General features: G+C 32.9%; 3 protein-coding genes and 1 long non-coding RNA gene across 5 annotated transcripts; 1 reads left to right on the top strand and 3 right to left on the bottom strand.

Moving 5' to 3' along the window:
- Positions 1-864: 864 nt before the first annotated feature.
- LOC114937620 (ribonucleoside-diphosphate reductase large subunit-like) lies at positions 865-4,540 on the bottom strand. The gene is made up of 11 exons (XM_029311157.2): positions 4,364-4,540; positions 4,168-4,256; positions 3,819-3,996; positions 3,361-3,724; positions 2,974-3,275; positions 2,732-2,894; positions 2,257-2,645; positions 1,993-2,180; positions 1,590-1,898; positions 1,277-1,462; positions 865-1,202 (listed from the first exon to the last, which is right to left on the bottom strand). The coding sequence occupies exons 1-11, from the start codon at positions 4,380-4,382 to the stop codon at positions 1,152-1,154; spliced, it is 2,238 nt and encodes a 745-aa protein (XP_029166990.2). The 5' UTR covers positions 4,383-4,540; the 3' UTR covers positions 865-1,151.
- Positions 4,541-4,925: 385 nt separating this feature from the next.
- Zdhhc8 (zinc finger DHHC-type containing 8) lies at positions 4,926-12,381 on the top strand. Of its 2 annotated transcripts, none has more exons than XM_029311129.2 (9): positions 4,926-5,374; positions 5,535-5,659; positions 5,763-5,920; positions 6,012-6,184; positions 6,278-6,472; positions 6,561-6,705; positions 7,328-7,542; positions 8,099-8,275; positions 9,450-12,381. In XM_029311129.2, exons 1-9 carry the CDS (start codon positions 5,283-5,285, stop codon positions 10,165-10,167), a joined length of 1,998 nt encoding a protein of 665 aa, XP_029166962.1. In that variant the 5' UTR covers positions 4,926-5,282; the 3' UTR covers positions 10,168-12,381. The 2 variants fall into 2 exon arrangements, with proteins under 2 accessions (XP_029166962.1, XP_029166961.1); XM_029311128.2 differs by having other exon boundaries at positions 6,278-6,490.
- On the bottom strand, positions 7,851-10,227 carry LOC146722744 (uncharacterized). The gene is made up of 2 exons (XR_014924976.1): positions 8,743-10,227; positions 7,851-8,295 (listed from the first exon to the last, which is right to left on the bottom strand). It is a non-coding gene; the product is annotated as an uncharacterized LOC146722744 (long non-coding RNA).
- Positions 12,203-15,330, bottom strand: LOC114937614 (DNA primase large subunit). The gene is made up of 7 exons (XM_029311130.2): positions 14,780-15,330; positions 14,304-14,641; positions 14,005-14,232; positions 13,777-13,926; positions 13,289-13,667; positions 13,049-13,207; positions 12,203-12,973 (listed from the first exon to the last, which is right to left on the bottom strand). Exons 1-7 carry the CDS (start codon positions 14,871-14,873, stop codon positions 12,942-12,944), a joined length of 1,380 nt encoding a protein of 459 aa, XP_029166963.1. The 5' UTR covers positions 14,874-15,330; the 3' UTR covers positions 12,203-12,941.
- Between the last annotated feature and the right edge of the window lie 85 nt (positions 15,331-15,415).

Raw genomic sequence — 15,415 nt, 5'->3', positions numbered from 1 at the left:
TGATTTATATTTTAATCGATTCCATTCGAGCATAATATTAATATTACATATATTATTATCTGCTAACTTGATACTCGATAAAATTTTGTTATTAACAAGAAAACTATTATTTCCTAAATGTTAAAATAGTTTTCTTAACTTCCCTAAATGATTCCTAAATTATATAATATAAAATAATTAAAAAATATTCAATTCCTCTGCTAACTCTACGGCGATGACGCACGATCTCTTTCTCTCTCTACGATAATTAGATATTGTACAAAAATTCTTTAATTATACAGTATTGTGCGGTAACATTAAACGCATTGAAACATGTGAAACGTAATTATAAAGCGCAACGCAAAGAATACTTTGATCAAAGCAACATTAATTACAACTCGAAATCAAAGAGATACGTAAGTGAGACATCTCGTGTTATATTTTAATTATATATATTTTAATTATATATTGCTCTATTATTACATTTCTTTTCAAAGAATACATCATCTCTTTATACATATATGTGCGTATAATGCATCTTCACGAAATAAATGTTTAATATCGATGTCACAAACTTTGCACACACATCTTTTTTCGCGAGTTTTTTTTCCGATTTGCCTTTATCGAAATTTAAATACGCGCGTGATTTAAATACGCATTAAAAAATAGACGCCAGCCAATTTCAACTTACTCTAATGTAATTATAATATATATTGCAAAGTTTTAATTTAGGCGTATTTACGAACATAGGCATATAAATGTATGTAAAATAGCCGATCAATCGCAATGCGAAAATTTAAAGAAAAAAATTCCATTTAGCGAACAATTTTGTTCCACGCGAGATAGCGATTAATATTAGGAAATTTATATAAATAAAAATAGAAATTTTTATTATAAAGGTTTATTGTAAATGAAATATTAGAACTAAGTTTATATACCGCAAAGCATATATTTTTTACATGTACTAATTGCATATAGCATATAATATTATCTATCTATATAATTATATTAATCAAAAAATGTTTAAATATTACATTTTTTTTTATAAAAACAATTTTTGTTTATTTTTATGTAAGAAAATTCTTGTATTATGTCTTATTTTACTCTTCGATATATATTTTATGCTTTTTATCTGAATTTATTTGATTTTATTATCTTTTTATTATTTTATTCTACTGCAAATCCGATTTGGTTATGAGATGGCACATGCTGGATTTCAAGCCCTGTGAATAAATAAAAATGTACAAGACATTTAACATTAATGCTTAATTAACAAATAATACATATGTATATTTACGATTTCCCAAGCATGATAATGCATAGATGTAAGCTTTTCTAATGGATCAGTCATGTGAATAGTTAAACATTGTGATTGATCGATAAAAGGTCCACGAAGAGCAGCCATATTACAAATAATTTTTTGTGGCATTTCCCAAGACGTTTTATAGAGTAATTTTAATTCGTCTGGAATACCATTGATATTCTACGAACAGAAATGAGAAAAGTTTATTTTAATATATTGATTTTTTTAAAGATATATATATATATATATATATAAAGCATGGAATCATCACTTTGTAAGATAATTAAATTAAATAATGACTATTTACCTGTATAGTTCCGCCATTATTAATGATTTTATTACTCATGTTTTCATCCCAAAGACCTTTTTCAATTAAATCTCGCAATAAACGTGGCTTAACAGTTCGGAACTGTTTAGATAATGCATGTATCACATATAAGTTGCTTGTGTATGGCTCAACTGATACATTATTTTCTAACATTTGTGCCATAAATGCATCTGACGTTTGCGCTATTAATAAAGAATTGCGCACTCCATGTTTTGCAATCTTTGCCTTTAATGTATCCCAGTCCCATAAATCTGTTGGTTTTACATTCCACATATCATACTGCAAAATCTATGAAAAAAAAGCAAAGTTATATGGTTTATATGAATAATCTTTATATAAAATTAATACTCAGAGATAACATTTTTCTTGACTAAATACCTACACCTTTACTAACGGGACTATCTTCATATGATTCATAAGGACCTTTCTCGATAGCTATTTCGCAACTAGCTTCTAGAGCACCATAATAGAGAGTCTCAAAAATTTTGATATTGAGTTCACGAGCTTCTTTACTTTCAAATGGATATCTCATTAAGATAAATGCATCCGCTAATCCTTGTACACTGATACCTAATGTTTTCAAAACAAATAAATTTCCTTTAAACAAAATCATATATAAAAATATATTATACATACAAATACTTACCAATAGATCTATGCTTCTCACAAGACAATTTTGTTTCTGGGAGAGGATAAAAGTTAGCATCAATTATTTTATCCAAATTGTAAGTGACAATTTTTACAATTTCTTTAAGTTTATAAAAATCAAAAATTCTTTTAGTTGAATTCACAAACATATTGACAGCGATTGAAGCTGTATTACACATAGCAATCTCATCAGAACTTGAATACTGAACAAACTCAGTGGAGAAACTACTGCATTTAATTGTGCCCAGATTTTGGTGATTCGATTTACGATTACAATGATCTTTAAAAACTATATATGGTGATCCTGTTTCAATTTGTATATTAATGATAAGAAGCCACAAATCCCTGGCTTTAATCCGCTTTCGAGAACGTCCTTCTTTTTCATATCTAAATACATATTTATTTTGTAAATTATATAAATTTTGTATAATTTAAGTATTATTAAGATTATAGTATATTATATATATATTTACTTAGTATATAAAGTTTCAAATTCTTCACCATATGCTTCAATTAATTCAGGACATTCGTGTGGACACATCAGATTCCAATCACCATCACTAAAAACACGTTGCATGAATAAGTCTGGAGTCCACAATGCATAAGACATATCTTTAGCCCTCAGTTTCTCCTCACCTATAATAGTTATTTATAAAATATAAATGTGTTAAGAAAAATATATACTTAAAAAAAGGAAATAACAAAAAATAATAACCAATATTTCTTTTAAGATCCAAAAACTCAAAGATATCAGCATGCCATGGTTCTAAATATACAGTAATTTGTTCTTGATTTTTATCAATTTTAGAAACAGTTGCAATAGTTGTATTGTATGCTTTTAACATAGGTACCAATCCATTTGATACTCCTCCAGTGCCTCTTATAGGAGTATTTTTTGCTCGAATACAATGTACATTAAATCCTATCTCACCATTATGATGACAAAGAATAGCAGATCTTTGTAATGTATCCAATATTCCATCTATACTGTCCCCAGACATTGTCAATAGAAATGAGCTGTAAAAATATAATTCACATTGAATAACATTATATAACGTCTAATAAAACTGCTTCTTAAAAAAAAAAAAATAATAATAATCACCTAGCCATTTGTTGTTTAGTGGTACATGCAGTATCCAATGTTTGTGCAGTATGTATAAAATATTGTTTTGATAGAAAATTGTATGTTTCAATAGCTTTATCGACGTGTTCACCATGAATAGCTACAGCAACTCGCATCAGCATATGCTGTGGTCTTTCAACAACCTTTCCATTTAGTTTTAATAAGTGTTTAGTTTCCAACATTTTAAATGTAGTATAACTATAGTTGAAATCTCTGTCGTATATTATTGCAGAATTCAATTTGTCTGCATTGCTTTGGATAATTTTATGATACTTTTCACTAATTATAGGTTTACATTTGTTTGTAACGGAGCTTTTTGCATAATACAAATCAGCCATCACTTCTGCATGATATAATAAATATTAGTACGATTAATAAATGATTATATAATAAATAATAGATTATATATCAATAAACAATATTAACAAATTTTTTACCACTAAAAATCTTTTTTGTTTCTTTATGCAGATTAGATATGGCAATTCTAGCTGCCAAAGTTGTGTAATCTGGATGTTGATTTATCATACTTGCTGCAATTTCAGCTGCTAAGTTATCCAATTCAACTGTAGTTACTCCAGAATACAAATCAGTTATAACACGAAGCGCAATCGCAGACTGAAATATAAAATTATAATAAAATATTTGTTCAGGTTGATACATAATTTTGCATATTCTATTAGATTTATCAATGTTGCAAACTCCTCAAGAAAATCTTACATTAATTTATAAAAAACAAAAATTATATCAAATTATTTGTATAATATGTACATACATATACATACTTACCGGATCCACATAATTCATATCCAAACTATAACATAATGTCTCGATTCTTGCAGTAATTTTATCGAAATGAACAGGTTCTTTACGTCCATCTAACAATAAATAAAAGAAAGTGTTTAAAGACAAAAAAACAATGAATATGTGTGTGTGACAAAGCTTCATTAGATCATAGTGTATGTAAATGTATTTATTAAATTACCGCGTTTTAATACATGCATGTTTTCTTCTCAATCCTTTTCAGAACAACTTTTATCAGTACTTGGATTTTTACGTAATTCTCGCTGAATTATATGTACAATTCGATAGTAACCGGACCATCTACCGATTATTATGAAGAATTTACCCGCGAAACGGAAGTGAAGCACAGTATTCGAGCCGTTCTTCTTGCGCATGCCCAACCAGATCCTATCGAATCGGGACCGAAGAAATTATAATTTTATTTATACTATAATTTTGATGAAGCAAAATTTGCCTTTTCTTAATTTTTTATATTTAATTTCATTATTTTCATTTGTTTATATTAAATATGCAAATAAATTTCAGTGTTTATTCAAAAGGAGAAGAAAGCTTTTTTTGACAATTGCGAATTAACCAATCAGCTGTCAAGTCGCTTCGCTCCGATTGGCCAATCCGCAACTGTCAACCGGAGCGTTTTCAAGCAATTGTGGAATGCGCCTTACGTGCGAACGCGACTTAAAGTCACAGTGAAGAATCTGATATCTTTTCCGGGGGGTGGAGGGGGAGATTGACACGCGCGCTGTCGCGCGAGGTTCGGCGAAGGAGTGAGAGAGAGAGAGAGCGAAATGCACTGCTATATATGTATGTCACTGAGGTGGTATGCTCGGAGATCCGTTGTGTACTGGAGAGCCGTGTTTAAATATTAATAACGCCGCGGATGTTTTTGCCGGAATGACGCGCGAGTGACGGACCCATGTGTCGCGGACGTTCGGAGGGCAGCTAGACGGCTGCGCGTGGCCGTGCTCGGCACGGCTCGGCTCGGACGACGAGTCGCAAATAAAGCGATGTGGACGCGGCCATGTTTCCCGCTAGCAGAAATCATCCTGTCCATTAATAATTCGCGCTAATCGTGGTGATCGCAGATCGTGGAGGCGTGCAGGATGCCGAAATGCGACGTGAAGACAAGGTATCTGCCAGCTACGTTCGCGTGGACGGTCCTACTCGGCGCCACGGCACTCTTCTTCATCTTCCCGTAAGTTGTCGATTCGCGCGAGAGCACGTCTTGAGGGATCGTTCCGATATGGGAGCCTCTCCGCGCCTATTTTTTTTCCTCTCGTTTTGTTTCTCCTTTTTTTTCTTCATCTTCTCGCCGAGAGTATCAGTTTACATCACGTACGTTTATGTTCACGCAGGTGTTCGAACTATTATGTCTATCGATGGGGTTTGTGGGTACCGGCTCTGCAAGGAGTCATCACCTTCTTCGTGGTGATAAACTTCTCACTAGCGACGTTTATGGATCCCGGTGTTATACCAAAAGGTACGGTGGAATTCAGGACGAGCTGTATTTGATGTATCTATATAGAGTGTGTTACCATATGTGTCAAATGATGGAGTCATTTTTTTTATTTGCTTTTTTAAAGCACCTCCTGACGAAGAACGGGAGGATGACTTTCGAGCTCCTTTGTATAAGAGCGTCGAGATCAATGGCATTACTGTACGTATGAAGTGGTGCGTCACCTGCAAGTTTTATCGACCTCCACGTTGCTCACATTGCAGTGTTTGTAATCATTGTATCGAGGTATATTAATTCTTTCGTTAACATCTATCGAGAAATAAATGATTTTATAAACTATAGGTATATATATATATATATATATTTTTTTTTTCAGACATTTGACCATCACTGCCCATGGGTAAACAACTGCATCGGTAGGAGGAATTATAGATACTTCTTCTTTTTTCTTCTATCGCTCAGTCTTCATATGATCAGTATATTTGGGCTTTGTTTATATTATGTACTGGAACACAAACAGCAGCTGGGTGAAGTTAATACTATTATTGCGTATCCTTTACATAAAAGATAATTTATAAAGAGATTGTAAAAATTATATGCGAATCTAATATAGATTTTATGAGATCCTTAACTTTAGTACAGACTCGTGCTTATGGGAGTGGTAGTGCTCTTATTCATTCCAATCTTTGGACTGACTGGATTTCACGTAGTCCTCGTGTCTAGAGGGCGAACCACTAATGAGCAGGTAACAGGCAAATTTAATGGGGGCTACAATCCTTTTTCACGTGGTTGTCTGCGCAACTGCTGTTACACACAATTTGGACCACAATACCCAAGGTATTGCAAGGAGCCAAGGTATTGTAAAATTAACTATTTGTATAAAAGTTACTTTATTATAATGCAATTTTCTCTGTATGTTTTGTAGTTTACTTAAGCCTGACAAATATTCAGGAAAGCGACGTGGAGCTTGTGCATCAGAGATATCTACTATAGGCAGTGAGAACCAGGTAAAGACCTACATGGATAGCAGCAATGGTGTTAGAAATGCCAGTTCAAATGCTTACAATAAGGTAAGAGCTAGTGCAGTTTCGCTTGTCTTCTTACTCTATGTACAAGATGACTTTAATTCAGAATGCTTAAATTTGAACTAAATATTATCACCGTAATTCGTGTACTTTCTTATTATTTATTAACATAATTACAGACACACGGACGAATTTTAAAAGCCTATATTCTAAGCACTCTTCTGCTTATATGCAGTTTTTAAGCATGTATTTAAGCATGGCTAGTAATATAGTGTTGGTAAACTATTGTTAGTAAATGTATTTTTGAGCAACTTCGTTCGCAAGTTATTTCTTATAGAATTAGCGCTTTCTAGTATTATATATATTATATTTTGATGTTTTACTATAAAATTATTATAATATATAAACATTTTTATACATCTCTTTTATGATATCTGTAGAGTATGAGTTACAACGATGATACCTCCTCTATCAGTTCCATTCAGTCCAGAGTTCTGAAATGTGTTTACTGACCTTCAATGGTTTACACATATCCCATCCATTCCACAAATTGATCCTAATGTTCATAGAAAATGTGTAATGTATCTATTATAATTTATTTGTGTTTGAGAAAATTCTTGTTTATTTCCTGAGATAAAATGGATAACATTGGGTTTTCTCTTTGCAGTTATCTCCTGGACGAGATGGATCGGATACGGATATGGAACCGACGGCGTCTCAGTCCGCTGATTGCGAACCTACGCCTCCGTTACAAAGACACGGTTCCAAAAGCAATTTCTTCCTGCCACCTGTGGAGAACAATGAATCTCCCAGGCATCCTCCGCCATCACAGCTTCGCCATCCAATACATTATCCTAGAGGCAGTCCACATCCGAGGCCAAGGTACGTGCGATGATTATGGCAGTCAGGGATTGACATCATCGATTATTTTTAGTCATTTTCTGCTTTTATTAACGATAACATGACTCAGTAATCAAAGTCGAAAGCGATTTGATTACTCATCAATAACTTTTTCATCACTGAGGGTAGATGATTATTTAATTAATTAAAACAGCAATTACAGAGAGAAAAAAGAAATAAATGCAATATTCCTCTAATAAAATTAATTAAATTAGTTTTTTTAATTATATTTTATTAAGTATTTATTATATTTTACATACTTTTAAAAATACAATTTGCTTTTGTCAGTATTCTTTTTTTTTTTTTTTTTCAAAGTTAGTCGTCATCTGTTAGACGATTGAATTTCGAAAATTTTTAGGAACTAAAATCAAATAATTTTTGACTTTGATTACTGATTAATCGATAATTACATAATATTTTTTTCTGATAAATAATTAAATAATCAAATAATTTATTCTTAATTTTTGCCGATTCTTGATGGCAGCATTATTGTATGCGAAACGCTTTTTCACGATACTCATGTTACTCGTGTTTACAGAGGGATGAACGGATCTCGAAGTCATACACCCGATCCATTATCACCGGAGACGAGTGGTTCGCCAGCCACAGTTCCCCAACGTGGTCAAGGTCCGGGTGGCGCCAGTCCGACGATGCAACAACGCATCAAAGCTATTGGAGTACCCACTCCACTTGCCATATCCAGTCCTATACGAAGGTACATTATACTTTATGCATCTGAAAGAGAACAAAGTGTATATATATATATATATATATATATATATATATATATATTTATATATATATATATATATATATATATATATATCGATTTATATAGCCTGAAAAAATGTATTCTAATCGTAATGTAAACATATTTACATGTGATACAAAGATAATGAAGTTGTTTTTCTTTCTTTTTTTTAATTGAGTGCTTATACTTGATCGGCTCTTGAAATATTTGAATAATTGCATTACAATTTCTCTGATGTACTATACTTTTAATTATTATACGTATCTCGATTTTTGCGATATATCGCGATTTTCACATTGCACAAAATTATCTCAATGTAGAGAGCAAGAGGGAAGCGCCACACTAGTAATAGTTACATTGCATCTCTTGAGCACGCTGCCAATATACAAGATAAATGATATTCCTCTTACGATATTCCTCTTTGCTATTACCCTTCGATACGATGTCGGCCTGTTTTGTCAAGGTGTCCTCATGTTCCTAACTGTCAAACACCTCACTCTTGCTCTTCTTTCTCCTCTTCTGTTTACCACTGTTCTCACCTTCCGAATGACGAAGGAACGTGTCGAAAAGGAAAATTGCGCAATGTAGCTTACAATAATATTGTAGAGGATTAGTCTCTGCATGTATATACTACAAGATATATGGTATATAGATAAGTTTGTGTCCCACTGCAGGGGGTGGTAACTGCAAGGAGCTGCTTTCTACCATCATGTTGCAACCTACTGCAGGTAAACACGAACTTCATCCTACGAGGACATACCGTAGTTTACAATTATGCTTTCTTGCATATATTATATCTTTGTATATATAGAAAAACATGGTTATAGAAATATATACACACTGTTTTACACGTACACGCATTGACACACACATACATACATACACAAACACATATATATTTCCTAGATTCGCTATTTTTTACGTTTCTTGAATAGATGCTAATTTTTTAACAGGAATGATGCGCTGCTCTCTCTCCTGTATGTCTCGCCAGAGCCGTATTTGTATGGCTACAATGCTCAAAGCACTCGCATATTCATCTTGGTTCACTGTACTGTGCATTTGTCGAGTTACTCGAAAAGCATCTTGCGTTTTCGAGGAGATCTCGGAGAGACCTAAGATCCGCCGTATCTGTTTGCAGATCAAACCCAGGTACACCGACACAGGTTCGTCGGCCGGATTTCATAGGTGTGAATGAGGCGCCGACGTATTATGACGTACAACAGGGAAACAATACGCAAGGGATAAGCGTTACCGGTGCCGTCGTCACCGGTTACAGTCCGCAGCGGCGTTACCTCTCGGAAAGTGAGCTCGTGCGACAAGGAACCGATCATCCGTACTCGAGAACCAACAATACAACGGTCGACAACATCCGCGAGCTGGCTGGTTCGCCACAGCGCGGTGTTTACATGTGGAAGGACAATTCGCCCGGCAGCTATCCTTCTGCCGTAGGCGGAGGAGTGGTGAGCGGTGCGTCCCATCAGTCGCCCTCTCAACGACCGCTCCCGCCCTACGACTATTATCGCTCGAATCCCACAAGCCCGACGACTCAGCCGTATACCACCGCGAACGCACCCAGGGCGGCGTATCACCCAGCTATTAGAGGTGGAGTGCCAGTCTTCCCGCCGCATCAGTCGCCGCAGATCAAGCGCAAGACAACTACGATGGCGACACCCACGACACCGACTTCGACGGGAGACGCACGACGCCGACCAATGTCTTTCGTCAGAGCCCTCGAGATGACTGACTCGATGGAGATGGTCTCGGCGCCTAACGATCCGAGATCGTCGCAGAGGCCGACGACACCGACCCCGGACCGGGCGAGCGTATACGATATGAACTACGAAATATCCGTATAGCCCAGCTTTTCCGTCTCCGCGCCATCTTGCGGCTGGACGGAGATTATGAGAGAGCCGCCGAGCAGTCTGCGTATCTCGCGCTCCAACGAGGAAAGAATGTACAGTACCGTTTATGAGATATCCGTCTGAATTCTTCCGTGATCGACGCAAGTTTATAGGTCGCGCTTAACGTAAGCGTTGAATTATGAACGCTAAACGTGAAGCTGGCTTTTTTTAATTATATATCGCCGTGGGATCGCCGTTATTTTTGGAACTTACCGCAACAAACAGGCTACATCAGGCAATTGTACATCTGGATAAATCGCTATCAGTGATGTGTGTGTGTGTGTGTGTGTGTGTGTGTACACGAATTATTTTGCGATTGACAGTATATATACATACATATATATGTATGTTTGTATATATATGTGTGTGTATATATATATACACATAGCATTCACTTTCGGCAAGAAAGTCGGTCCATCGACATTTTCGCTAACAAACGGTTCATTGTGTGAATTTATATGAAGCAGAGTAAATATATACGATGAATCTTTGTTTTTCTGATTCTTCCTTCAGCATTCGGAATCTTATGATAGTAGCAAACTTGCATTTTACACAAAAACGTACTAACATGCAAGTGTTCTGTCGTATTCCGTAATCGATTTAGTTAATGAAAGAAAAAAATAGATTCCAAATGCATAGCAGCAAAATGTGTCCATTACGTCAAAAATAAGGTCTGACTGACGATCCGAATTAACGAGTCGTGGAGACGTCAACGAAAGTATATCCCGAGCGCACAGAGGTCAACCTTTATTGGAACCATCACCGATAAATCGGCCCTCTCGCTTGACAGAAGCAATATTTTTTAGTACACGTTTAAGGTCAGTTTAGATTTTTATACAATGACACTACGACTTTTCACCCTCATAAAGAAAGCGATATTAATCCAACGTCATCCTTTTCGTTTTCTTTTTTTTCTGTGTCTGTATCTTCATTGCCGATAAAGTGAATGATTTGATAAGTGGGAGGAGCGTTAGGGATCACACTTTGTTGAATCCTAATTAGCTCTTCAGATACCAGAGAAGTCCGTCTCCATTAAACAAGAAAAAAAAAGATGAAACAACTTATGTCATTATCGGGATAGAATAACAAATTCTGTGTAAAATAATCGTGAGATATGTAGTAAATTTTTAATATACATATTTAACAATATTTATACGCGTAAATGATAAAAAGAATATAAGACTTTATATAATTTGACCTGTTTGTTAAATGATGATTTTATGGATGTGCCCACTAACATATTTTATTTCTATATAAAAAAAAAGTTTGTGCAAAGAAGAATATGAGCACGTGTAAAAATAATGTATGAATGAGTGAATTGCATTTTCAGAAGAGTGGAAAGTACACACAGTCCTAGTTTCTCTAATATATAATGTATACAGGGGTGGCTGTTCATATGCGCGTGAACATAAAAAATAAAAACTATTTTAATTTTGTTAAAAAAAAAAAGAATTGTAATATACGCATTGCATAAACCATTGCTACTATTAAATTTATAATACACACCCCGCTTTTGAAATTGCATGGCGGTTTCTCTATTGTATATGTGTATGAGAAGCCAGTATTATATCGGTTGCATTAAATTAATACAGGTTGTAACGTCATATATTACTTAAATTTTGCGCACGCACTCGTTTTAAATGATAAATTTGCGTGGACTCGACTTGGTGTTACATACAGCACATATCATTTCGACACAACGTCAGACATCGAATATTATAGATTGAGAAACTTGCATTTGGCATATAATGACTGTTGAAAATATTATTACGAGGTTTATAAGCATTTCTTCCGTATTTCTGTTGATAAGCTTATGTTTAGAATTCGTTTAACGCGGAAACCCTTTGGATCCTGTTTTCATTAAGATAACAAACTGTGCCAAAAATTTCCCATGCTCTTAAATTATGTAGCTTTGCTTAAAAAATAGCATTTAACGAGACAACGGTACAACGTTATGAATTGACTAAGGTAATAATGTGTAAGGTACGACGAGTGTTAAATGTTTATAATTCGGTGTACTTGTACATAAATATTGCTCGTTACTTCTCTATCATTTAAATGTACATACATATACCATTCGGTACTTACGTATCGCCGCAGCAATCTACAGAATAAAAGTCATGGAACATAGTAAATTGTACTGTGTTATATCGTGGCAATATTTTTTGATGTTATGTTTTCTATCTTTTTGTTAAGAGCCTATTATTTTGTTAAAAAAAAATTACACATTATATCGTTAGATTAATCGCGTTCTTAAATCTAATCAATTTAATTATAAAGAAAATTTATTATTAAAGTATACATTAACTAAACAAAATATTGCATGAATATATTGATGCACATTTTGTACTGTTTCACATTTTTTCATAAATTTGAAAACTATTTAAATATATGAACTGTCAAATAAACTAAAAATATATTATAAACCTTTATATGAATTGAAAATAACTTACTATTTTTTATTGTTAATAAATGTTTATATGATTGTTCTTTTTTATTATAATTAAGATGAGAAGAGATAAACTGAAAAATTACATTGCTAAAAATTCACCAAAATACTTATCTGTCTTGAAAAACATTTGTAATGTTTTAATTTGAAAGAAATCAGCATTTATTATATATTTATAATTAGATGTTTATAAAAATTGCTGTCTATTCTTTCTTTGTTGATATGAAATATAATTTACGATAGTTCCTGTTGCTTCAGATATTTTTGTTTTATATAATAATTAATATATATCTTCTGTTTCCATATCCAGACCTTTAATTTTAACGCAACATTAAGTTTTATACTATAATAAATTATTTGATATGTGAAAAGATAATGGAATCTTACCATAATGATGGGAGGTATGATGTTTTACACTTTCATTAAAATATATATTTGGATGTTTGAACAGAGTGTCATTAAAACAATTATGTTTGATTTCGTAATACTTGTTACATGCTGCAGAATATTGGCCATTCTTCGATAAGTTTATTATTGTTGATTTCTCTAGATTATTATAAATGTTAATTAGAACAGTTGAAACAAAAATTGTGTTTATATATAAATTAATATCTAGTATATACTTACCTAATGCATTAAAACCACAGTTAGCAAGTTCATCTTCAAGTACATCCTGCACCATATGTTTAAAAGGACATCCGTGATAATCTCTGGGTCCAACAATCGATTCCATAATTTTTATACATGTATAGGGTTGATAATCTCGTCGACTACCTTCCTGTCCAAAGGCAAATCTTACTTGATAACTGTGCTCTTTGTTAAATGTAGCCTCGTCCATTATTTTTGTAAACTCATTCTTCCATAGAATCATTGCATCAGATAAAGAAATTCCTATTCCCTTCAGAAACAAACAATACTGTATTCTACCACCATGTGTAAGATGATGATTCTTCCTTAATGCTTTATGGAGCACTCTCATGCAGAGAGGATAAGAGGTTTCTGAAAGCTATAACAAAGCAATCGCCGTTTATAAGAACGTTTAACATGTTAATTATTATGTTATTTTATTAGTGGTAAAATTATCAATAATTAACAAACAATGCATATGAATTTACCTTATCCAACTGATTAAGTGAAACATATTGTCGCACTTCTTGATCTTGTACTAGTATAGTATTCTCAATATGAATATTATTTTCTAAATTGGCAAAAATGCGAGTGAATCTTTCGTCATTGTATAAATTAGCTCTATTTTCACGTGCGGCCTAGAATGTAATAACATAGAACAGAGAATAGTAATAGCAGATTTGTAATAATTATTTTTGAACTTCACAAATACTTACTTCAAAACTTGATATTAGAATTCTCTTAAAGTATGGAACAAACATAAATGCTATTTCTTCTTCAGGTACAAAAGCTTCACCATACATAACAAAAATTTTACGCTTTTTAACTAAACTAGTTACATGAGAGAAAGGCACTTTGTAAAATTGTGTATTGTCAATGTTATTAACATATGGAGAAGACATTTGAAGATATTCCTTGAGTTCTTCTTTTTGATTTTGACTAATCTGAAAGTGAAATAGAATACTATTCATTCAAAAAATTGGAGAAGTAGCAAATTTTAAATGATATGACATACAGGCGTAAAATTAAAGCCATTAATGCACATAAACTGCTTGACTCCTTCGTTATTTAATGAAGAAAATCTCCATTTGAACAATCGTGTTTCTTGCTTAAAAAACCAACGTTTCTTGAGTATATTGAAGGCAACTACAGATCTTAATACAAAATGAGATATATGATCTCTTCTTCTGATACATATATCCTCATTTGTATGTGATTTACATTCAGCACTATTAATCAGTCTTGCAAATTCATCTAATCCTTCCTTGTACAATTCATTGACCAAGGTAACCTTGCGTTGCGACACAGACATTGTCAATTTTTGTAAATGTATACGCTCTACCAAAGTAAGAACTATAAACAAAAATACATTTTTCCATTAATTGTATATATGGGCGAAAATTTATATTAATATATATTAATTATATGGAAATGTGATATATGACATTTCCATATACGTACATATAATAGATAAATTGTGAATTAAATTACCTTTAAGCCGTGTCTGACATATTTCCTGCAGTTCATTTAACATTATCTCTCCGCATGGAACATTTTGATACAATTGTAGATCATGAAAATACATATCTCCAGTATTTTCGGTGTATTTGATCGGTATTTCAAATTTCACTGTGAACAGCAATTCTTGAACTAAATTTTAATATAATTCTAAATACAAAATACGACAATAAATTAAATATATATAATCAATTTCTTTTTTGTCAGAACCACGGTATGTAAGACCGTGGTCAAAACTGACATTTCGTTTGTCATTAATTTTTAGCAAGTACTGCTAATTGCTCATATGGAAAAGGATTCAACATCCAATCGCATGACTGTTAAACTGAGAGGGAACTGTTTATTTTCTTTTTTTTATTCATAAAAAAAGAAAATACTCAAAACATATATATATATAATATTATTTTGTAAAAAATAATAAATTAATTTTAATTAAATTAATCTAACATTGAAAAAAAGCTTAAAAAAATTATTAATATCTACAATATTGCATTTTTCAAAAAAGGAACAAAGTTAAAAAAGAATATATAATTTAACATATAATTTGTTATATAATTTGACATATATATTTTTTTTCTTTCATAAAATAAAACGAAAGTTTAGTAGACT

The sequence above is a fragment of the Nylanderia fulva genome, unplaced genomic scaffold (assembly GCF_048542155.1).
Source record: "Nylanderia fulva isolate GAGA-0341 unplaced genomic scaffold, ASM4854215v1 Scaffold28, whole genome shotgun sequence".
NCBI lineage: Eukaryota > Metazoa > Arthropoda > Insecta > Hymenoptera > Formicidae > Nylanderia > Nylanderia fulva.
This window is presented reverse-complemented; position numbering and strand designations above follow the sequence as displayed.

What these genes read in the sequence shown, in the direction of transcription:
- LOC114937620 (XM_029311157.2), bottom strand. An exon ending in AACAAAAAAGATTTTTAGTG is followed by an intron (nt 3,725 to 3,818) that starts GTAAAAAATTTG and finishes TATATCATGCAG; the next exon opens with AAGTGATGGCTGATTTGTAT. An exon ending in ACTAAACAACAAATGGCTAG is followed by an intron (nt 3,276 to 3,360) that starts GTGATTATTATT and finishes ATATTTTTACAG; the next exon opens with CTCATTTCTATTGACAATGT.
- Zdhhc8 (XM_029311128.2), top strand. Translation starts at nt 5,283, where the DNA reads ATGCCGAAATGCGACGTGAAGACAAGGTATCTGCCAGCTACGTTCGCG. An exon ending in GCACTCTTCTTCATCTTCCC is followed by an intron (nt 5,375 to 5,534) that starts GTAAGTTGTCGA and finishes ATGTTCACGCAG; the next exon opens with GTGTTCGAACTATTATGTCT. An exon ending in GTTCAAATGCTTACAATAAG is followed by an intron (nt 6,706 to 7,327) that starts GTAAGAGCTAGT and finishes TTCTCTTTGCAG; the next exon opens with TTATCTCCTGGACGAGATGG.
- LOC114937614 (XM_029311130.2), bottom strand. Translation starts at nt 14,873, where the DNA reads ATGTATTTTCATGATCTACAATTGTATCAAAATGTTCCATGCGGAGAG. An exon ending in TTCTAATATCAAGTTTTGAA is followed by an intron (nt 13,927 to 14,004) that starts GTAAGTATTTGT and finishes ATTACATTCTAG; the next exon opens with GCCGCACGTGAAAATAGAGC. An exon ending in TCATACCTCCCATCATTATG is followed by an intron (nt 12,974 to 13,048) that starts GTAAGATTCCAT and finishes TTAAAATTAAAG; the next exon opens with GTCTGGATATGGAAACAGAA.